General features: G+C 32.5%; 5 protein-coding genes across 9 annotated transcripts; all 5 read right to left on the reverse strand.

The window, feature by feature from the left end:
- Positions 1-59: 59 nt before the first annotated feature.
- Positions 60-2311, reverse strand: LOC139097326 (uncharacterized). The gene is made up of 2 exons (XM_070649138.1): positions 2120-2311; positions 60-1994 (listed from the first exon to the last, which is right to left on the reverse strand). The coding sequence occupies exons 1-2, from the start codon at positions 2210-2212 to the stop codon at positions 360-362; spliced, it is 1728 nt and encodes a 575-aa protein (XP_070505239.1). The 5' UTR covers positions 2213-2311; the 3' UTR covers positions 60-359.
- Positions 2312-4508: 2197 nt separating this feature from the next.
- LOC139097259 (uncharacterized) lies at positions 4509-7239 on the reverse strand. Of its 4 annotated transcripts, XM_070649074.1 has the most exons (5): positions 6944-7239; positions 6656-6696; positions 6181-6534; positions 5924-6065; positions 5724-5847 (listed from the first exon to the last, which is right to left on the reverse strand). In XM_070649074.1, exons 1-5 carry the CDS (start codon positions 6978-6980, stop codon positions 5843-5845), a joined length of 579 nt encoding a protein of 192 aa, XP_070505175.1. In that variant the 5' UTR covers positions 6981-7239; the 3' UTR covers positions 5724-5842. The 4 variants fall into 4 exon arrangements, with proteins under 4 accessions (XP_070505153.1, XP_070505167.1, XP_070505159.1 ...); XM_070649052.1 differs by having other exon boundaries at positions 4509-6065; XM_070649066.1 differs by lacking the exon at positions 6656-6696 and having other exon boundaries at positions 4509-6065.
- A 74-nt stretch (positions 7240-7313) lies between these two features.
- On the reverse strand, positions 7314-9480 carry LOC139097349 (transcription initiation factor TFIID subunit 6-like). Its single transcript, XM_070649158.1, has 4 exons — positions 9239-9480; positions 8408-9183; positions 7685-8250; positions 7314-7624 (listed from the first exon to the last, which is right to left on the reverse strand). Exons 1-4 carry the CDS (start codon positions 9339-9341, stop codon positions 7393-7395), a joined length of 1677 nt encoding a protein of 558 aa, XP_070505259.1. The 5' UTR covers positions 9342-9480; the 3' UTR covers positions 7314-7392.
- A 2856-nt stretch (positions 9481-12336) lies between these two features.
- LOC139097451 (uncharacterized) lies at positions 12337-14098 on the reverse strand. Its single transcript, XM_070649296.1, has 2 exons — positions 14095-14098; positions 12337-13615 (listed from the first exon to the last, which is right to left on the reverse strand). The coding sequence occupies exon 2, from the start codon at positions 13455-13457 to the stop codon at positions 12408-12410; it is 1050 nt and encodes a 349-aa protein (XP_070505397.1). The 5' UTR covers positions 13458-13615; positions 14095-14098; the 3' UTR covers positions 12337-12407.
- A 4740-nt stretch (positions 14099-18838) lies between these two features.
- LOC139097308 (uncharacterized) lies at positions 18839-20925 on the reverse strand. 2 transcript variants are annotated; one of them, XM_070649127.1, is made up of 3 exons: positions 20570-20924; positions 19349-20509; positions 18839-19294 (listed from the first exon to the last, which is right to left on the reverse strand). In XM_070649127.1, the coding sequence occupies exons 1-3, from the start codon at positions 20663-20665 to the stop codon at positions 18878-18880; spliced, it is 1674 nt and encodes a 557-aa protein (XP_070505228.1). In that variant the 5' UTR covers positions 20666-20924; the 3' UTR covers positions 18839-18877. The 2 variants fall into 2 exon arrangements, with proteins under 2 accessions (XP_070505228.1, XP_070505221.1); XM_070649120.1 differs by having other exon boundaries at positions 18839-20509; positions 20570-20925.
- Positions 20926-23917: the final 2992 nt, after the last annotated feature.

A 23917-nucleotide genomic window follows, 5' to 3' on the forward strand; every position in this document is an offset into this window, starting at 1 on the left:
AAAGACACGAAATGGATAACTTATTGTTATTTTTTTTATTTCAAATCATCCAAGTCCGTTTGATATAACATGAATGTTATACATGCAAATTTATACAACTTAAATGCTTGTGCTTGATTTGATGGCTTTAGAGATTGCTATTCGAAGTTGGCTAGCGGTGGCTATCGAGTCTGCTAATTCCATTTGACGTCATAGAGGTCATGGAATACAAATAATATGTATGGCAAGAGAGATAAGTAAATTGATTAAAATAGCTGAGAATTACCATGAAGTCAACCTTGACATAATATCTGTAATATAGTGAGCTGCAATTGGATGCGGAGGGCAATAAAATCCACATAAGTTGCCCATTGATAGTTCTATAATTCCGCTGTAAACTCCAAAATCCTTTCAATCCTCAATTCTTCAAAACAGAACTCAAAAGCCTCAAACCCTCCAAAAGTCTGCCTTAACAGTTTCATCTCATCCTCACATTTACGAACAATATAGCTTGATATTTTGATAGTTCGGCTGGTTGTGTCTATCAAAATTTTGTAGAATTGTTCATTCTCGTTGACTTGCTCATTTTCGTCTAATTTATAGTCGTGGTTGATTGCATTTCCATGCCTTAGCTTGAATGTCTTTAATTTTTTAAATTTACTTAGTTCCTTAATGAGCTTAAGGACATTTTTTTCGACTTTTTCGACTGTGATATTTTCGACATTTGGGAAGTTATCAGGAAATTTATTCCAATAGGTGTCATCGTCACATCTTATAATTTTTTTAATGAATAAATTTATTAAAAATGGCAGATAAAGCCCCTCAATTCTCGGAAAGTAGACTTCACTGACTTCCAAAGTTGTTAGTGTATCTGATGTTCCTTCAGCACCCATCATGTCGCAGCATTTGAGTTCCTTAATGTTTGGAAAAAATTTAAAGATTTTTTTAACAACTGTTCCGTTTTGATTTTTGTCATGCAGAGACTGTAAACTATCTAGAGTCAGAGTTTGTGGAAAGGGAATACCAAAAATGACGTCACTTCCATCTGGATCAATTGAAAGCTTTTTAAGGACTTTAAAGTCGGTGAAAATCATTTCATATACTTCGTTGTTTTTGATGAATTTTAGTTCCAGTTCCTGTAGACATGAAGCTTGAGTTCTGAGAAAATTGAGGAAATTCTGCTTGTGGATGTTTGGATGTGAAAATTTTAGAACTTTTAGTTTCAATTTTATGTCTTGGCTGATGTCTTTTGATGGAAAATTTAAGTCATCAGCTTCTGTGAGTTCTAGGTCCAATACTTGAAGGCTTAATACTTGTGTGGACAGAAAGGATGTAAAAAAATCGAGATTGACTTTTGGAACCATCAATCGCATCTTTTTAAGCTTGAATTTTATGGATGTGCTGATATCTCGATTTGGAAATACTAAGTCGTATTTTGAGTCTTCATAATTCAGTTCCAATAAACTGTTTTGCTGGCATAATAGATCTGTAAAGATGTTATGATGAAAGTCATCAGTGAAATTTGCAGTCAAATGAGTTAAATTTGTTAAATTCGTTGAGTTGTCCATAATGTCTTTCAGGTCATGAATGTGGTTGATGCTTAAGACATTCAAGTTCGATAAATTTGCAATTTCTACATTTTTTATGTCCAAATTCAGCTCATCTTCATTTAAATCTTCATCATCTTTACAGTAATAATCTCTTTGAAGACTTAGTTCCACTAATTTCTCTAACTTGTACAGAAAATGTTTCATAAACTTTCCAAATTTCCAATTAACTTTTATGTCTAAATATCTGATGGCATATCCTCTTTCAATTAAGAACCTAATGGAATGTTTTTTCTCAGCATCGACTAATGTGAACTTAATCCTTTTCATGATATTTGGTTGTGCAAAAATTCCCTTTTGAACTGCCTTTGATACCAAGAAGTTATTTCTTATATCCTCAATAGAGTCAAGGTAGTTTACGGCTAAAGGCAAAGCAACGTCTTGAATAATTGTGTTAAACTTATAAGGCTATAGAAATAGAAAGAAAATAATTATTTTTTGGTAGATTTTACACTAGAAAATTCGAGGCTGAGAAAGAAGGTCTTTGTGTCCCTCAACATTGAATCTTGAGGAATTGAAATTGATTTACTTACAATTTTTACAGTTTGATCAACATCGATTGAACACATATGTATGTCCTCTGGAGATTCTAGTGATATTTCAGATTCATTAACTCTTTTTGTCATTTTTAATATTAATTTGTAAAAATTTTGAACATTTTGTTATGTGTAAATTGTGAATTAAATTAAATTGTACTTTGTCGGCTGCATTGGATAAAATTTATGAATTGTCGATAGTCTTGAGTTTAAACTATGTTGAGATTTCAGCTTTCTTATAAAATCTTTCAATTTTCCTTAAAAACTAAGATAAACAAAATATATGCAATTTTAGATAACATGATATTTGGAGCATAGGAGAAGCATTGGCTGTTTTATCTAAATAGATTTAAATTCTAACAATTCGTTATGCAAAACAATATAAAAAGAAGAAGTCTAGTTCCATTTCAGAATTAACTGTAATTGATAAGATCTTTAAAAAGTAATATTTTGAATTTTTACAATTCTTTGGTAATTTATTCAAATTTGTTACATCACATCCTTGCTTTGTTCCTAATTTATCATGTTTAACTTCCTCAAATCCCAAGGATTGAATCTTAAAACCTTCAATTCCTCAAAGCAAATTTCAAAATAATCAAATCCTCTAAAAATCTTTCTTAAAATTTGCATGACTTTCTTACATTTTCTTGCAATAAATGTGGACACTTTGACTGTTTTTTGGCTGACGTCTATGATAATTTTGAAGAATTCCTCGTGGCTTGATACTCTTTCATTGCCAGTCAACTTGTATTCGTAGTCTAATGACTGGCCATCTCTGAGTACAAAAGTTTTGAGCTTTTTAAAGTTTCGCAATTTTTTGACAAATCGAATGACGTCCTGGACGCCTTGTGCGACTCTTTCAACTGTGATATTTTCAACATTTACAAATGATTTATAATAGTATATCCAGTAATAGTCATCGTCACATTTGTCGATCTTTTTGATGAATAAATTCTTTAAATTTAATAGAATTAAGTCCTTGATCCTCGGCCAATAGACTTCACTGATATACAAAGTGATGAGTGACAAGTAGGTTCCTGTAGCTTGCATCAAATCACAGCACTTAAGTGTCTCAATATTCGGAAATCTTTCAAATAATTTCAACACAATTGTTCCATTTTGGTTCTTATCGTGAAAATATTTCAGGTTTTCTAGTTTTAAGTCTGGAAAGTGATCACTAAATATGACATCACTGCCATCTTCATCAATTGTTAAATGTGTTAGACTCTGCAGCTTACTTAATATTGTTTCAAATATCAACCGACTGTTGATGTCACTCAACTCTAATTCCTTTAAATTTTCAGCTTGAATTTTCAAAAATTTTGAAAAATTTTCCTCATTGACGTTCTTAAGACATGCTTTAAGCTTCTTAAGATTCCACTTTTCGGCACTGATGTCTTCAGACGGGAAGCTGATGGGATCATTGTCTGTTATCTCTAACTCAAATTCCTCTAAACTAGAACATTGTGTCTTTAAAAGTGACATAAAATATTCATGCAGGATGCAAGCTACGCTAATTTTGAGCCTCTTAAGATGGAATTTTACTGACTTGCTGATGTCTCGATATGGAAATCTTGATGAATCTGTGGAATCATCTAAGCTAAATTCTTGTAGAAAATGTTGATTGATGATGAAATTTCTGAGAATTGAGTGATCGAGGTAGTCATCGAATTTAAGGCACAGTGAAGTTAGGTTTATTAAATTTATGGTTTGTGATGCAATATCCTTGAAATCTTTGAAATTAAATAAGCTTAATGATCGCAAATTTGAGCAATTTGAGATTTCTTGGATCTTATTTCTGCATTTATTGATATGATCATCTGGCCATTCAACAGAAAGTTCCCTCAGCCTTGGCAGTTTATTCAGCATAAACACAATCGATTTGGTCCTCCAATCAACTTTAAGCTTCAAACGTCTAATGCAGTATCCTCTCCTTTCGATAAACTCTAGCGATTCAGCCTCCTCAGTGTCGATTAAGGAATATTTGACTTTGTCCATTGTGTCATGATCAGCATAGATCCATCGGCGAATTTCTGATGATAACATTAAGCCATTCTGTATATCTTTGATGTCGTTGAATTTTGAAATGATATTAGCAATGACAATGTCGGGTAAAATCTGCAGGGCAACGTCCGGTGGAGCTTGCATAAAGTTATCGTCATAATTGCACTTCCTTTTTGCCATCTTTTTGTTCTTTTTTGATGTAAATTTTTGTGGAGAATATTTCTGAATATTTATGGCTGTACTTGATGTGTTGATCGATGTTATCACTTGAATTTGATGACATTTGATTATATGAGTAAAGGTTGCACAAGCTTAATGATGTAAAGTTGTCATTTTAGTTGAAATTTTAATATATTTTGATTAATAAAACTAAGGCGGTAAATAAAAAAATAAATTTGAATTTTTATTGACAGTTATTTTTTGGTTGGATTACTCTTTGGTTTGAGGAATGTACTATAGAGTCAATTTTAGGTAGGCAAGTACGTATACGAGAATTAATTATGAATATTCAACATTAATCTGACATTATAAATTCTCCATCATATTCTACTATTTCAGAGACCGGTGAATCTAACATCTGATCAATAGGTTCTTCCTTTGCTTGTATAAAATCACAAAATGTTGACGGACCTCCTAAATCTAGCGTCTGATCAATCGGTTCTTCCTTTATATCTATAATATCATGTAATGTTGACAACTCTGCTAAACTGTAACATTTTTGACATACTTTAAAATCTCTATCGTATGCCCTTTGATTCAAAAAAGTTCTTAATGACGTTGTTCTTAACATCAGCTCTATAGCTGGATCAATAAGGGCTGTTCTTGATTTATCATCCTCAAAACAAATTTCAATAAATTCAAAATTTGAAAAATTCTTATAAATTTTGGTAAAAATTTGAAAATCATTTTCAACAATATAGTTGCAGACTTTAGCTGACTGTTTGGATGTGTCGATTAAGACTTTATAATATTCATTTTCTTTGTTTTCAGAATTCCTTGATCTTTCCATTTTGTGTTCATATTCGAATATTTTGAGATTCTTAAAAATTGACAGACAGTCAAAGACACAGCAGTTACAAATGCTATTGTTATGGCATTTCAGCTTCACAAACTCAACATTTGATATATTCTCACAAAATGAAATCCAATCTTCATTGTTGCATGCTTCAATATTAGAATTGACTTTAAGGCTCTTAAGATTCGGAAATTTTCCACCCTTGACTGAGGTCAGATTGAGAATTCCAATGTCTAAATTTGTAATTTTGGTGAATTCATTATCCGTAGTTATTAGATCAATGCACTTAAATGTAGTAAGATTTGGAAATCTATCGACATTTCTCTTCAAATTTAAGAATCTTGTCGTCTCAAATGACGTGACTGTGTCTATATGAACTTCGTGGAAGTGCTCAATTAAACTGATAGTGTTCCTGACGTAGGACATCTTTAATCGTCTTAATTTTGTAAATTTCGACCAAATTGGACCGAATATTTTCTCATCCAACTCATAATGCAGTTCCAGTTCCTCTAAATTGTCAACTTGTGTTTTGATGAATTTTGTGACGAAATTTTCGTTGTCGCTTTTAGCATTCAATTCGAATCTTTTGAGTTTAAACTTAATTTTGTCTTTGATCATCCTTGGATCCTCATATAAATATATCTCATTCTGTTTCTCATCATTTACATTTTCAGTGATGCTCAAGTCTTGCAAATTGCCAATTAGACTAAAAAAATCGATTAAAAATGTTTCATTTCTAAATTCATGGATTGTTAATGTCAATTTTTGTAAATTTTCCATACTGTAGGTGTTGTTTAGAAGTAGTTTGAGGTCCTGGTATCGGATGTCTAAGACTTTTAGGTTTGGCAGGTCGAACATACAGCCGACTTGGTTTGATGAATTCGGTAAGTCATTTGATGATTCGAATTGTGGGAATGTTGAAGTCTAGAATTGATTAAAAATTGGATAATTTTAGATTTGACTATGATTTAAGGTACAACCTTGTGTACCCCAAAAGGAGGGTAGTGGGCAGCCTATATAACATCCAGCCCAAACTTACAAATTTAAACTCATAGCTTTTGTTAACTTCAAATACAAGACTCTCTAAATTTGGCAATTGACTCAGAAATTTTGATAATTCTTCCATATAATCTGACGACTTCTTCTCAAGTTGAACCTTAACATTCCGAATGTATAATCCTAAATGTTGTGCCATAAGTCTTGATTTGACAACCTTCAATGAGTCCGAAATTGACTCAAAAACGAAAATGAATTTTCGCATAATCGTTGGTGACTGTAGCATTAATATTCGGATGTCTTTTGATAGTAGGAAGCAGTTTTTGATGTCATTGATGTCGTCCAAGTATGAAATGATGTTTATTATTGCGAATAGTTTGAAAAGATATCCTTCATCCTGATGAATAGTTGAGATTTAGGAAAATTTTGAGAAAAATAAATCTAAGAGCATAACAATGGGGATTATTTATCAAACTGACACTTCCCTTGCTTTATCACTAGATTTTACATTTACTTACGTTATCAAGTTTTTGAATTTTTGTCCTAGGCTCTTCATAACCTATAATCGAAATTAGCTTTGGAAATTGGGTCAAAGCTTTTCAAATTTTATTTGAAGATTGAGGTTTAGAAATAGAGTTTGAGCTCTTCAAAATAGTGTATGATCCAAAGTTGATAGGACTCCGGGAATCGGACTTAACTGAACTCTAACAGAGTTGGACTCCAAAATGAAGTCCGACCAACTCTGGAATGATCTTTCAAAACGGATGAAAATCAGTTCAATTTCAATAAGATGGTCAAAATTTTACCCCTTTCTAAGAACAAATCTTCATCAGTTTCAGCCATTATGTGTGTTGGAATTAAATTATGTTTCTGTGCGGAACTAACTCAAACTTATAATGATTTCACAAAACTTGTAATTCTTTAAAAACATTTTTCTATTAAGCTTAAATTATAAATTTTTGGCACTTAATCGGAATGTCAGTCAATGACGTGTAGCCTGAAATACAAAACTACATGTAAAGTAAATATATTGTCTCTTATAATTCAAGAAAAATTAATAAAATTTTAAAAATTAATTAAATTTTGAATGATTCTATTTGAAATGCTCGATAACAAATTGATATAGAGATTCAAATATTTATAATACGTTATGCAATTTCCCCAATAATTCAATAATTTTAATAATTCAATATAAAATTTGTAATTTTATTAGCAAAAATTTGGATTTAATCTAATTCTATAATGTACATATATCTTAAGCTAAGTGTGACAAGTCGTCAAGCTCGTGTTCTTGTTGAGATTGGTTTGATGTATTCACATATGAGACGGTTTTAGGTGTTGATTGAATATAGATTTTTGGATTATTGCTCTGCTGTATTTTTACGATATTTCCTGATGTTGTAGATGGCGAACTTGCTTTTGTGACATAAAACTTTTGTTGTCCCTGCTGTGTCTGCGACATTTGACGTTGAATTGGTGTCGTTGTACTATAAAAGGAATGGCTTGTTAGTAATTGTCTTAATATAAATTAAAGCATGTATACTTACATTCTAGGTGTTACTGATGGTACTGCAATCGATGCTGATGATGTGGGTTGTGCTGTATTCGGCGTTTGTCTTGCCTTCATTACACTTTGATGTAATGCAGGACCCAAAAATCCAAAGTCTCTCTTATAGTCTTCTAATACATCCGGAGCAGTTCTCATTGTTTTCAAAACAGGCGCACATACTTTTGCTAGAAGTGCTCGAATATGTCCAGCTGCATTTCTCTCTGTATTACTTATGTCAGCAGCTTGCATGTTGCAAACTCTTTCAGAGATGAATTTTAAGCGTGGAATTATAAATACTTTAATGACTTCATGTCCCAGCTCTGATAAGCCTTCAATTGCACCATACAAAGACGAAAGTGGAACTTTATCATTTTGTAAAGCTGTGCTGAATAATCGAGTAACACGAGTTTGAAGATTATTCGTTGATGTATTGAAATTTTTACAAATTTGAGCCATTAACTTTGCAGCAAAGTCTCTTAATGCCCAATGATTATCAACTTCAGGTCGTTGACATAATTGTTTTGATACAATGCAGGTTGAGACAGATGGAATTAACTCGTGAAGCTAAAAAAGTAAATTATTAGATATTAATATGCATTTTTAATTATCCAAGGAAGCATACGGCACAGAAATAGTCGGAAATGGGTCTATAGGTCAGAGTTAAGTCAGCCTAACCATATCCATGCCATATGCCTTCCGGGTGTATTATCAAACATCTTACATATTTTTCTAGGTACAGTGCTGGATTATCTAGCAGTGCTCGAACCATTCTCATCAGATAAATAAGAATCGCCAAATTATTTTGAACTACATTAACTTTGACACCTTCTGCAATAAATGTACACATTCTCGGCAACATTTCATGAATTCCAGGATCACACGAAAGTGATTGAAGAGCTTCAGCTCTTCTTCCTTCATCAGCACCGACACATGCTTCGGTGATTTCCTTATAATAAAATTGTTGTTCAACAGACAGTTCATGCTGTGCGAGCTGTTTAATATGAACAGTTTCGAATGTTTTCAGCTTATGTGCCTTAATTGCTGGTTTTCCAGTTGTGTCCTTTAGGTCTGTTTTCTCTAATTTCTTAACTGGATTCACAGAATCCTGTATTTGAGCATCTTTTGCTAATGGAGGTGGATTTTCAGGTATTGTTGGCTGAATACCATCAACACAGAGCCAATGAGCCCGAAGTGAAACCTCCAGTGGCGCTTTTGGTGCTGTTGTTGTCAACAAATCATTTAGGTCAATTTCCTTTTCTTCTGTAAAATACAGTTCACGTCCACCGCCACTTGCAAAACGAAATGGAATAAATTCCTTGCTTATGAATCCATATTGTGGCTCTAAATTTCTTATTTTTAATGCTGAATCAATATCTGATGCTGATAGACGGGATCTTTTTGAATGATGCATGAACTTTTGTCCATCCTGAACGATTTGTTTGAGTTTAAAACTAATGTCATCCGTTAGCTCTTTTGCAGCAGAATCTGACAAATTTCCTGAAAAATCATTTTGTTAGTTATCAAGTTATTGATGAATTAAGCAAATATTTACCGATTCCAATGGATTCGGCAATGATTTTGATGCTTTCTAGTGATAAGTTTGTTCCAAAATGTTGTGAATTCTGGATTTCCGGATTTTTAATTTTATCTTCCATTTTAATTGACACTTTTCAACTTAATGATATTAAATAAACATGATTTACTGGCTTAAATTGTAAAATAATTACAAAAACTACGGTTTTCTTAGAAAAGTTTTTTAAATTGTAAACATCAAGCTATTTACTGATAATTCAACTTGCGTAGCTTATGCAGGGAAAAATTTCAAATATTTTTTGACCGTTAAATTATTTTTTTCTGTTTTTCTTAAAAATTGAAAAGCTTTGTTTGATATACAACTAAAGGATCAAACACGGCAGGTAGGCGAAACCTCGCTTGGCATAGAATTTAGGGATTATGCACGGCAGGTAGGCGAAGCTTCGCTTGACACATATTTGAGGGATCAGGAACGACAGGTAGGGCAATAAACAAGACGATCAATACAAAGCTGTAAAAAATATCCTTATAGTGTAAAACACTACCTGTGTGAGGATCAAGTTCATTTAAAATTCATAAAACCGTTGAGATGTGTTTTGTGTTTATTTAAATTTATTCATGCTATTTAATTAATTACTTTAAGCTAATGATTTACTGCAGTTTGTCTTACTTTCGATGCCATTTAATCTGCTTGATCTTCTGAGACCTTTTGCTTCTTTTCAGGAGGTTCCTCAACATTCAAGTACAATTCCGGATTGATCTTAACTCTTTTAGCACCAACTTTGCAATCATAAAATTTGAATCCTTCGAAGTCATTCAATAATTTTACCAAAGTGTCTTTATGATTTTCAGCCAAAAAATGTGAAACCTTTACAACTTTTTTGTCAACATTAATGTCAACCTTGACAAAATTGTCTTTATCATCCTCATCTTGAAACTCACTAATTCTTGCTGGCATTGCACTAGTCTGGTATTTGACATTTTTTAAATTTGGAAGTAGTCGTAGATTTTCTAAAATACACAAACTTTTAGGTTCAGCATTTCCATCAATCAACTTTTTATCATAAGTCTTGATCGACAGATTCTCAATATTTTGATTATTTACAGCAAATTGCATCCAATGCTCTTCAGTAATGTTTAGCATGTTCATTCCGATTGTAAATGTCTTCAAATTTGGTAATTTAAACAAGTGTCCATTACTCAAGTCAAAGATTTTAAGCTCAAGAGTTTTTAGTGTTGGATATTCATTGCCAATGCTGGTTGTTGACATGCCTTTGAGGGTCTCAAGGTTTGGAAAGATAGTCATGAGAGTTTCAAGGTCCTTTGTTTGATTTTTTTGGTCAAAGTATGTTAAGGTTGGCACCTTAACAGCGTCATAGTCAACAATAAATTTATCTAAGGCATGATGTAACGTCAATGTCTTCAATTCAGGCGCTTCAAGGAATAAATTTCTGAAATGTTCAATATTTCTGTAAAATCCGAGACTGAGTTCCAGATCCTCTAACGAACTCATTTGACTGAATACAAAAGCTGCTAAATCTGCATAATTTGAGGAGTCCAGTTTGATTTTTAACTTTTTTAATTCAATGTACCATGTTGGTTCCGGCGTCCTTGCCAATAATATCTCACTATATAGTGTGTACTTGGTTATTTCCAATTCCTGTAAATTTTCTTGTTCGTTCAGAAAAAATATCAATAGTCTTTGATTATTAAACTCATTCATAGTGAGAACAAGCTTCTCCAATTTCCTGATATCCCTTGTACATTCATTAAAGTCAAACAGATCAATTAGATTAATACTCAAATATTTCAATTTTTTAAGCTGCGCTTTATCACTGGTTCTTACAAAATCTTCATCATGTGACGATTCTTCCTCAGACAGTTCAGAAACCATCTCAACTTCACTATTTTCGAAAGACACATCATCATCACTGGATTGATTGCTTTCCTCATACTCGGAATCATCATCATCCTCATCATCATCATCTTCAGTTTCTTGATCAGAATTGAAATCGTTTTCTGGGCCATTGTCAAGGTTTGTATCTATTTTGTGGATGTTTGAAGATTCACCATTTTCATGACTTCCGTTCCCATTCAAACAGCCATTTGTCTCGCTGTTCTTTCTTTTCAGATCATCTTGGTCACTTTTTTCAACATTATCATCATCACAGCTGTTTGAAGATTCACCATTTTCATGACTTCCGTTCCCATTCAAACAGCCATTTGTCTCGCTGTTCTTTCTTTTCAGATCATCTTGGTCACTTTTTTCAACATTATCATCATCACAGCTGTCGTCGTCTGTGTCACTATTATAGACACTCACTTCAACCTTCTTATTCTCAATCAATGGAAGCCTCTTCTTCTGGAACCGTAACTCTTCTAAATGAGGCATCTGATACAGTACAAGTCTCAATAATGGCTTAGTTCCTTGAAATAAATCATATTTAAACTTCCTGATCTTTCGTCCTTTCTTCCGTAAGAACCTCATTCCATGTCTCCAATCATCGAGCATTACATCCATATGATATTCAAATTTTCTCATTAATTTTGGAGTGTTCATGATATAATTTCGTGTGTCCCTGTTGATTTGCATGCAGTTTTTGATATCTTTAGGGTTTTCTAAGTTGGAGAAGATTTTCAGCATCATTTCATATGGTACGGTGGGTTTGTGTGCTTGAGCATTCTGTTGGGATTGAAAAAAAGATGAATTAAGAATGGAATTGGGTTTGGGTTGAGGTTAGAGTGAGCAGAGGGAGGAAGGGTGGCGGGGTGTGTCATACCCCACTCCCTTTTTTTGGATGGAATTCTTCAATTAGCTAGGATCTTTTGGATATTTCTTACCAGTCTCTCCGCCACTTCATCTTTGTTTTGTAAGCGTCTCCTACATCTGGAACTTCTTGAAGCTATTGGCATCTGATTTGTCATCTTCAGATTGAATTATTGTCAAACTTGATCAAAGAAGTCACTAAAAATTATAAATTCGGTTTTGTATATACTGTATATGTTAAACCAATGAATACTTTTGTTGGAATGAGTAAAGTTTAACTTCTTTATTTTATGGCCTTAGAAAAATTTAATAACAGTGATATTTTGGAAAGAAACTTTTAAATTTAACAAGGCAGTTATGATAAATTTAACGGATTTAGTCTCAAATTTCTCATATATTATTAAATCTTTTAAACATTTTTCTAATTTTTGAATCCTTTCAAAAGTTTAATATGAATATTTGTAAGTCTAGCAGCAATTATAGTCCATCCAATCTCATCAACTGGACTATTGATGATCAATGTCTTCCAATTTGGCATATGAACATAATACAATAGACTAGAATCAAAAGCGTCAACAGAAATAGTCTCAATTGTCTCAAATACACCAGTATCATTAAGAAGTTGCCTACATTGGAAGTGCTTAACTTTTGGAAATCTGCTGAAAATTTTACTGAGTTTTGCCTCAAAACATACTTCCAGTTCTTCCACATTCGGCAGTTCCCAGCCTGTATAATCCGATAAAAAAAAGTCCTCAGAGTGTTTTAATGGAAGTCGAAGTTTTTTAAGGTTTTTAAATTTTTGAAGTGAGTCATAAAATGGCATATTTGGTTGCATGTATATCTGCATATCCTCTACGTCATCAGCTATCTTTGCGCAAAATTCTCGAAAATTTTCACATTCTCGATCGGCACGAAACTTCTTTATTTTGAAATTGTATGCTGAACTTACGTCCATTGTATAATCTTTGAGCTCATAGTCGGCATTAACAAGCCCGAATTTCTCGAGATTTTCCTGCTGATTCATGAATTGAATGATATTCGTGGTTTGGTCAGTTCCACCTTGTGACTCACCGATGGCAAAATAATTCAAAGTTGTGACTTTTCCCATGAAAAAGTTCAGGAACTTGTGAGTGACTCTAAGGTGCTTTAATTTTAATAGATTCGGGATGTTGTCTGGCTGCTCATAATCTCCACATTTTAGTTTTTTGGCATTTCGACTCCAGCTCTTTGGTTCCATTACAAAATACTCCAAACGCTCGACATTTGGTAAAAAGGATAGAATTTGAATCAAGCACTTCCTGCCGACTGTGTAATCAACGATACTAACTTCAAGATTCAGGATGTAATTACCACGTGATTTCAGGAAGTAAAGGAATCTATCTAAAGGCGTTGGGCTGCTATCATCATCGATTTCCTTCCAGTCAGTATAGCAAAACTTATATTTCTGCATAATTTTTGGTGTCTTAAACATATAGTCACGGATGTTCCTGCTAAGTCCCCAGCAATTTTTGAAGTCATTGATGTCGTCTAAATGTGTAAATATTTTGACGATAATACCGATTGGAATTGAGGGATTCTTAGGTGCTGGGACAGCTTTGAGTTTCCTGAGATCTGGATAGTCTGTGTCATCTATTGGTAAAAATGGATGTAAATCGAGAGATGCCATGGCTGCCATGATATACTTTTGCCTGGAAAATATTTGTTTTTAGATGTTTTTATCTACTTTTGTACTGATTTTTTAACGGAAACTGTTGAATATTGATGTAGATTTAAATTGCTGTATAATTCCTATTAATTATGTCTACTTTGATAAGGTCAATAAATAGAAATTTAAAATCTACAATCACAGCACTTATAAATCTTAAAAGAATAACAAATATTGGTTTCCTTAATCCTTATTTTTTTTTTTAAAACATTTTTTCAAATATATTACAACCGTTTCAATAAGTTAACAGACTCCAAAAACTACCCCCTCATCTTAAATATGCTCCTGATTCATACAAAACTGACCCAATTATATCCATTTAACATGATTTTAATTGTTTAATCTCTGAAGTTGACAAAATTTCACAATTTTCGAAAAATATTTAATGATTTACTAAGCTTACCAAGTTGATGTCACTCAGTTTCACTCAATTGACCTTCCGTCTTGATTCCTAGTTACTTTGTTCCTTTCAAATCAATCTGATTCCTCAAATTTAACAAATTTTCACTTTATTTACACTTTTCACGTGATTTTTTTTACTGAATGATCTTTGAGAACCGTACAATAGAATTTGTAGGGTTCTGTAAATTTTTTGAATTTCAAATGACCGTTATTATTTAATTCGATGTCTTTCATGCTATGAATCAAAAAATAATGATCAAAAATTGTTGAAGTTGCTGGAATATGATTAAAAATCAGTCAAATATTTGATCAAACCATTGATATAACATAGAAAACATCGAAATCCATGTTTCAAACACTTCTGAAAAATGGATATAAAAGTAAAAAATGATTTTTTTGAATAAACTTTATTTTTTATTGAATTTCAAAACATTATTTAACTTAATTCATGCACCCATCACCGGGAAACACCATTTTGTCATTTCCATCATCACGTCACACCAACATAATTCTTCAATTATTCCCTATAATCTACAGTCGGCCTAATTCTCGATGATCGTGTCCTAGTTATTCTTCTGTCAAAACATTCTTTAATATCAATCGGATAGTTATTTAAATTAATCCTCTTAATTACAATTTCATTAAAGCAAAACTCGAAAAATTCAAATCCTTTAAAATAACGAATTAAAATTCCAAAAATTTCTCTGCTTATGTTGACAATGTATGAGCTGACTTTGACATTCTTATGTTTCAAGTCGATTAAAATTTTATAAAATCTTTGTTCTTTTGGAACAGCTTCGTTATCATTCATAACATATGGTTCGTTATATCCTGGACTGTATCTGAAGTTGATTCTTTGAATTCTTGTAAAAATAATAAAGCTTTTGATGATATACGGTAAGTCGTCGTGATTTTCAACGTCATTAATCGTCAAATATTTGATATTTCTGAATCGTGTGACGAAATCAATCCACGATCGTTCATTTCTAGCATCATTAACCTTCCCAATTGTCAAGCCTTGTATGTTCAAAAATCTTGTAGTGTTCAGGTTTTCAATGTTAAGTTCTTGGACATCCAAGTGAGTCAGCATGTAAAAGTCTCCAACGGATGCTTTCAAAGAATTACATTTTAATGATCTCAAATTTGGAAATAAATTCCAGACACGATTAATCTTAACTCCATTTTCATTCATGTCCTCATAGTGAGTCACACGATTCGGTATTGGCCGAATGGCAACAGTTTCTCTGCTCACAAGATTTTCATTGTTTGATATCTGTATGAATTGCCATAATTTTTTGAATTTACTGGTTATTGTGGCTAAAATTGTGTCGTCGACTGAGAAGTCAAATTCAAGTTCTTCCAAGCTGTCAGCTTGAGTAGTTAGGAAGCCATTAAGCATTGTACTGTAGAGTTTTTCATCTCCTGTGAACATTTTAAACTTTCTGAGTCTGAATTTGACATCTGCCGTGACGTCCCTGGATGGGAAGCTGACTACTGTTTTTCCAGAAGAAATTATGTTCAGTTCTTTTAAATTTTCTTGTTGCATGATAAACTCATTCATTATCTCTTGAGGATTTGGTGCTGTGACATGTACAGTCAACTTTACTAGACTTTTAGTCTGATTTGTGGCTCTTATAAAGTCATCCAAGTCCCTGCATTCAATTTCCAGTACTTTAATATCTGATAGCTTCATTGAATCATTTCTTGGAATCCAACATTCTGAGAATTTCGTCCAACCTCCCTCAAAAGTTGGAAATGTATGAAAGCTTCCTCCGCAACATAAGCAACAAGGACGGCTTCGTGGACTTGGTAAAGGTCCACAATTGATCAGTTTAAACTCTTCTAAATTTGGTGATTCTTTAAATATATTTTTCATCAGTGTTAAGCCATTATAAATGAACTCAACATTTAAGCATTTGATATGTCTGCCTTTATTTTGAAGGAAGTTGTATGTCATGGCCTCGTCAGTTACATTACAAAACTTAAAGTTGAACTTATATTTGTTGATGATTTTTGGGGTTCTGTAGATGAAATGATTGACATCTTTTGATAATTCCATGCAGTTTTTGACGTCATTGATGTCGTCAAGGGATGTGACGATTTTGGTGATTATTTCGACTGGCATGCTTTGAGTGTTGACAATTTGGTTCCTTTCGTGTTCGGATGTTGAAATCTTTCGAATTTTACTTCTAATTGTGGAAGTTTTTCTTGAACTTTTGCGTTTTGGCATTTTTATTGATTTAATTTTCGGTATTTATTGATGATTTATATTGGAAGTATTACTTTATAGTCTTTATTGATTCTCAAATTGAATACTAAACTTTTCTTCAAAATATTTAATAATTTTATATTGTTTTGATTTCTTTCTTTGGCTATTAGCACTTGAATGATACTTGTTATACAATTAGGATGAGATTAAATATCATTTGAAATTTAAGTTTATATGAAAATCGTGAAACTTTTTAAAAAGTTTCTAATGTTTTTGTTTTTAAAATTTTTCAGGTAAAAATACAATTTGAGGCTCTAACTTTTACCTGGAACTATAAATATTTACTAAATCTAAGTCAGGGGCGGTGCAAGATCTTGTTTAATGAGCTATTCAGTCAGTGAGAAGGTTTAATTGTCTGTAGGGGTCTAATGTCACCCCATACACGTCCCAATCATAAGTCAAAGTTCAGTCAATTCAACCTCATCCCGCGTATCCTTAGGAATATCGCTAGCTTTAATCAATTCAAACCTATATCTATATAAATCTGATTCTATCAAATCAGTCATAAATCCAAAAATTTTCTGAAATTTCTGAATTGTAATGAATCTAACCTTAAAGATCTTCTCATTGGAGTCATAATTAATATCAAAGAACCATTCATTAATAAGAATTGAAATGTTTATTACGAGAAGTTTGTACGGATCTGACTTAATGTTTAAGGTTATCAATTTTTCAATCAAGTTCATGTTTTTGAGAATTGCTGCAAGTATATCGTCACTTCTACAGTTCTTGATTGTCAGATGGTACTTCTTACTGATTGCTGTGCATAAGTAATCGATTGAATTTGCTTGCAGCATTGAAAAATCATTAACAATCAAAACTTCCAAATTTGGAAGTTGAAAATCTTTCAGTAAATCCAAATCCAATGTTTCAACGTCTAGGATCCTAAGATTTTCGCCAATTCTAGACGACATGCTAATCGACTTGCATTTTAAGTGATCAAGTCCTAGAAATTTTTTAGTTATTGTTGAAAAGATTAATTCTGTTGGATTTCTATCATGCAGGTACTTGATGGACTTATTTTGTGGATAAGGTAAGCTGTAAATTGGTGAAAAAATGCTACTTCTGTGCGTCAATCTGGTTAATTTTGGCATTTGTTCGATGACAATTTTGCACGCTTGTTGATGAATACAAAAGTCAAGGTCAAGTTCCTCTAAGGTTTCAGCATGGACAGCCAAAAACTTTGTTAAATTTATATTTTCTTGCGAAAATCGGGTGATAAACAAAGTAAAGCTTTTGAGTTTGAATTTGATTCTCTGGCTAATGTCACGGCTTGGAAAGTTCAAGTAGCAATTTTTAGAGTTAAGGATGTTCAGTACTTTCAAGTTATCTTGTTTACAGATGAGGTCATACAAGGCAAACTCGTGTTTAGGAGTAATTAAAGTTACTGTCAATTTTTCAAGATCATTGACATGTTTTGAGATTTTGTAGACATCCTGAGAGTTGATCTTTAGTGCCTTCAACTTTTTCAATTCTACATCATATTCAGGAACGAGCACTTTAGTTCTAGATCTGAAAATTAGTTCTCGTAAAATCGTACTAGGTTCACAAAACTCTTTATCACGTCCTAATTCCAGATCCACAACATTTGGTAACTTCTTCAAAACATCCTCCATAATACCTTCACAATCCAAGTCCTGTTCTACGATTACATTCCGCATATACAATCCTCTTTTAATCAGAAAATCCTTCCACTCATCATATTCTAAAGCCTTGAATCGGAAGTTGATGCTTTTCATCAATTTTGGTGACTTGAAAATCAAATCTTGCATTTCTTTTGACAGCAGCATGCAGGTCATCTTGTCCTCGAAATACATTTTGGAAATTATTTCGAGAATCATTTCGATTGGTAGGACAGGAATCGGTGGCTGATGGAAAAATGTTAGTAAGAATTTCATCATCAAGACTTTATATATCTATATAATTACCATTGTAGGAACTGCAGGAGATGTAATCTTTTTTGGTATTCTCATCTTGCGTCGATGTCTTATTGGAGGCATTGAATTATCTTTGTTATGGCTGTTGCACGATTTAATTTTAATCATTTTTATCAAATTTTTCTTTCAGATTTTCAGAAATGTTGAATTGTTAACTGTTGCAGCCAAATTAAGCCTTTCAGTTAGAGCTTCTTTTATTTACTTTTGAAAATGCAAATTTAGAACATTACAAATGTTTCTGATGTAAAATTGTTCATGTGGCAAGGGATGGACACTTTACTTAGGAAACTTTTAAGATTGATCAAGAGCCACGCCTACCTAAATTATATCTATGTATGATATTATGCCTGAACTGGCAGAAGTATAGAGCTGTCTTTAGACATTCCCTACGCGCACCAATGGGCCCTCATGGGTCCCAGCCAAGGAAGTAAGTAAATATGATATTATGCATGCCTTAATCAAGACTATATTATTTCCTGCAACTTACTCTCAGACCTATCTGCTGGACATACAAAAGAAATGAAAAAAATCCTCAAAAATTTAAATTTTTTAAACAAACTTTATTAACATTTTCAGTATCACATTTCCATCAATTCAGCTTGTCTTGCCTCAATATCAATCCTTTCCATTTTCGTAACATCAAAACAGAATTCATAGAATTCAAATCCTTTAAATGTCTCAACGACAATATCAAACAGCTCCTTATTTCGATGAACAATATATGTGCTGACCTTCACCACCTTTTTCTCCATATCAGCCATGATCTTATAGAACATGTAATTTTTTGGAACTGTCTCATTGTCACCCATGGCATAGACTCTCCTTGTGTATGGATTGACTCTAAAGCTGAATGTTTTCATTTTCTCCATCACATCCAAATGCTGGAAGATCGCCAACAAGACTTCTGAATTACTTGCATCCCGAATCACCAGATGCTCAACATTTTTGATATTAGACAGCATATTTCTCATTATTTCGTCTCTAAAAAAGCAAATCTGATTGATTGTGATGAGTTTGAGTTCGGGAAATCGAAATGTATCTTGGCTTACTGAATTCATTGTGTTGACTTCCAGTGCTTTAATTTTGTTGGGTTTCTTGCTGGAATCATCGATGTATTGACATCTTAGTGACTCAATGTTTGGAAATTTCTTAAGTACTGTATCGAGATTAAGTCCCATTGAATTTTGATCATCAAAGTGTTTGACATTTGGCAGTATCCAGTCACGATGTGACCTTGAATAAATTTCTGAATTTTTTAGACTTTTGAGGGTAAATTTTTGCAATTTATGGCATTTTTCAAAGACTACGTGAAGAGAGGGGGAACTCAATGAATGATCAACATGCAGTTCCTCTAAGGAATCAGCATGAATGTTTAAGAACTTAGTTAAATTTTCATTTCTTTCATGAGGGTTGATAGTTAAAAGTTTGAATTTTTTCAATCTAAATGTTACTCTTGGTGTTGGATCTTCTCTTGGAAATTCAAGGTGGTGATTCTTTTGATTGATGACATTCAGTTCCTTTAGGTTATGCTGTCTACAAATGAAATCAAACATAAATTCCTCATAAATTGATCCATATGAGAAAATAGTAAGTTTTTCTAGATTTTTGACATTTTTGGATGCTTGTAAGAAGTATACAAGGTCCCTGACGTCAATCTTGAGTGCCCTTAATTTAGTCATATCCAGTGAATCTTGATCATTATTCCAATAGTCCATTAACTTTTTGCTTGGAGGTGGAATATATATGAAATCATCATCATCATCAATAAAATCACCAATTTCTGACTCTGTCTCTTCTTCAGATTCCGATGAGTCTTTATCAGATTCATAAATGAGAGTACTTAGCCAACTTGAATAGACAACAGACCATGGATATTTAGGCTGTGACAAAACAATCCTTCTCTCCAGTAGAAATTCCTCTAAATTTGGCACTAAACATAGCAAATCTTTGAATAATTGTGGTGACTTAACTTTAGCTATTATACTCAGGCATCTAATATATCTTCCATGTGCTGTGAGGACCTTCATAGCTGTCTCAGTTTCATACAAGCATTTAAGCTGAATTTTGATGTTTCTCATGACTTCTGATGACTTGAGCATTAAATTTCTTATCTCTTTTGATAACAGCATGCAGTTCCTGATGTCGTTGATTGATTTGAGGTGTGAGAAGACCATGATGATCATTTCCATTGGGAGGGTCATTTGTTGGCTCTGTATATGGGAGAAGATTAGTTAATGGAATTGATTGGGATTTTGTATTCAAATACTTACACAATATTCAGGTTGTATGTTTATTTTTGCTTCAGATATCATCTGTCTCTTGTTGATTTTCTTGTCTTTACTGCGTTTATTTAATCTTTTAGGCATGGCACTGGATTGAATTCCTTAATTCCTCGAGATTTTTGTTTTTTAAATTAATTAGAATTATCTTGCAATATTTTGCAATGTTTATTTAACTAATTTACGTTAATTTGATGTAGAATTCCTAGCTTGTCCTTATCCGGAGATCACTAAACTTGATTTGATTCACAATCATTGAATTTGTGCATTATTTATACCGAAATAATTGTTTTGTGATTAATATTTTATTAAATTACACAGATTCCCAAACTTTTTTGGACGTAAACAAATGATTGTTTTAAATTCCCCTGAAATTTGTGGATTGTTTGATTTTTAAGAATCCGTTATGTCCAATTGAATTTACTGAAAGTTTCTTTAGTGTTCAGCAACTTGAGAATGTTTTTCTAATGGATATGGATGGCATTAAGCATTATTTCATACCTCGAAAATTATGTCGGGAAGAATTTATTTCTTAAATTTATTTTTATTGCAGTTCCAAATAAATTATTCAGGATTATACAGGTATAAACGATTGGAACAGGTATGGAGTTCCATTTTGAAACTTTCCATGCTCCTTGCCATTTTGAAAGATCAAAAATCTCATATTGACAAAATGGCAAGGAATATGGAGAGAAAAAACAAAATTTTATGTGAAGGGGGCTCATCTCTGGCCGGAATGACAGAAAGAAAAACAATGAATTTCACAGAATTTTATATTCCAGAAAGCTTTGATCCAAGAGTCGATTGCATAATTTAAAGTTTTCAAATTTTCAAAATGTTTTGATAAACTTTATAATTCAAGAATTTTCCTCAAAGCACTATTTAAGTTCAACTAAGCCCTTAGGAAAAACATCATTCCTCTACCGATTATCGACCACTCCTGTTATCTTTTCATCTAAAATTCTTCGAAGAGTAAATAATTTTGAAATAATACAAAAGATGCAAAAAAGAAAGAATTTAAATGAAAATTCTGCAGTCGAGAGTAAAATTCGCAAAACTTTAAAACCGGAGCAGGAAATGAATCACGATGTAAGTGTTGAAATATTAATCTACCGTTTCAGACAAGATGCGCACCAAATCAACAATTCTTCATTTATTTGATTAAAGTGAGTATGCAGATTGTCTGTTAGGGTAATTGATTAGAATTAAACTAGTTTGAACTCAATAATAACTAATTTAATTCTTTTCTTCTCCCAAAAATCCAGATCGAATGTAACTTACCATTTCTTCCACCCGAAATAACCACGAAAATCATCACTAACTTAACCGACGTCAGTGACATTAAAAACTGCATAGAATTATCAAGTGATGTCAACAGCTTCATCTTCAGAACACCAGCAATAGTTAGAAAATTTAAGTTCAATCTTGACTTAATTGCCGAACCTAATGCGTCAATCCAGTTCATCAAGAATAAAGGAAAGCATGTCACGTCAATGAAAATAGCTTTTAATTCAAATAGTTGTGAATATTTGAGGATTTTTCTCAGTCAGACATCCAAATTAGAAGTATTTGAATTCGAGAATAGAAAGCCACTGCGGATGCATTTAGGTGATCCAAACGATTGTGAATGTTGTCGTCCAGAATCGACGCTGAAACCAGATTGGGCTGAATATTGGACACCAACATCAGATGCAATTGAATTGCCGGAATTAAAAGTGTTGAAAATTGATTTGAGGGACCTGGAGAACTTCATAAGAACAACAAAGCAAGTCAATACTTTGGAAAAATTGACAATTTACATCTCAACATCCAACGACCAAAGCATCATGACTGAATTCATCCTACAGCAAGATAATCTAAAGGAGCTGAACTTAACAGTGACAAAATTTGGACTCAATGTCAAATTTCCAACCAGGAACATCACAAATGACATCAAATTTAAACTCAAAACGTTAAAACTTCTTTCAAATCGTCAACGAATCAGCAACATGTTCATGGATCAGTTCCTGTTGAATCAGTCTGACAATTTAGAGGAAATTATCTTTGACTCGTCGCCAATCGATCGAACCTTAATGATAATATTTTATAGATTTAAACAATTAAGGAGGTTAACACAAACGACAGATTCAACGTCAATGATGAATAGAAGTATCGGATCCCTGAGTAGGAAGTTAAAGCATGTGACTTATTATGAGGACATGAACATATCAGGTATCACATTACATAGTGTCTTTCATCTTCTTCCGGATGTAGTTTCACTTAAGTGCATTTATATAAATAATTCAATCGGAAATTTTCCATCAATTAATGAGTTGGATGTAAATAACCTCAAAATTTATAACTTTAAAAATGTAAGGATGCCTAATTTAAAAAAATTGACAGTTAAGAAGCTAATGGATGTCAAGGATGAAAATTGGTTTATGAGATTTGTCGAGTCCATTGGATCTGTCGAAAATTTAACGATTTCAGGAGTTGAACTCATTGGAAATCTGGAAATAGTCCTAAAAAATTTGAAATCATTCAAAAGTCTACAAAAATTCAGTTTTTTACACAATCCAGGAATTACTCGAGAAAATTACACGAACCTCAACGAGACAGTTCCAACTGAATATAGTTTCTATAAAATTGTAATTGACATGATTGATAAAACTATTAGACTTAGTTCGTATATTATCCGTAAATGTAAACCTATTCTTAATATTTTAATTAAAAATTTTAAAGGATTTGAATTTTTTGAGATTTGTGTGAGCACTGATGCAGGTTATTGATGCTGGAAATCTTTAAATAAATGAATAAAATTCATTATTGAAAATTTATTAAAATATAAAACTTAAAATTATTTTTTTTTATCAACTTTTTGGTTTTTTGACTTAGATAGTATTTCAGTTTGTGAGCCAATAGACTCTTTGGTGAGTCAACAGACTGTCTGGTGAGCCAACAAACTGTCTGATAAGCCAATTGACGGTATTATGAGCCACTTAAAAACTAGAACATACATTTTCCAGCTGGTTGACTTCCTTATTTGATGATTCGCTGGTAATATTAAGATTCTCGAGTGCTTCCATCATTTTTTTACACGTTTAAAATATTTAATTTTAATTTAAGTTCACAAAAAATTTTTATTAATTTTTAACGTATTCACAGAATATTCTATAAAATTTATATATGACTTTCAGGAAAGACTTCAAGTGAATGAGAGTTAGCTGAAAATCAAAAAGAATTATTAACATTATTGTTGATAACGATGAAAAAGTTTTTAATGGAAATTAATTTGAAACTTTTTTGACCGTTACACAATCTTTATATATTTAGAAACAACTTTTCAGAATCATGGAGTTA

Source organism: Chironomus tepperi, unplaced genomic scaffold (genome assembly GCF_022539635.2).
Source record: "Chironomus tepperi strain 1889 unplaced genomic scaffold, CSIRO-AGI_Ctep_v1 contig_34, whole genome shotgun sequence".
In the NCBI taxonomy this organism is placed as follows: Eukaryota; Metazoa; Arthropoda; class Insecta; order Diptera; family Chironomidae; genus Chironomus; species Chironomus tepperi.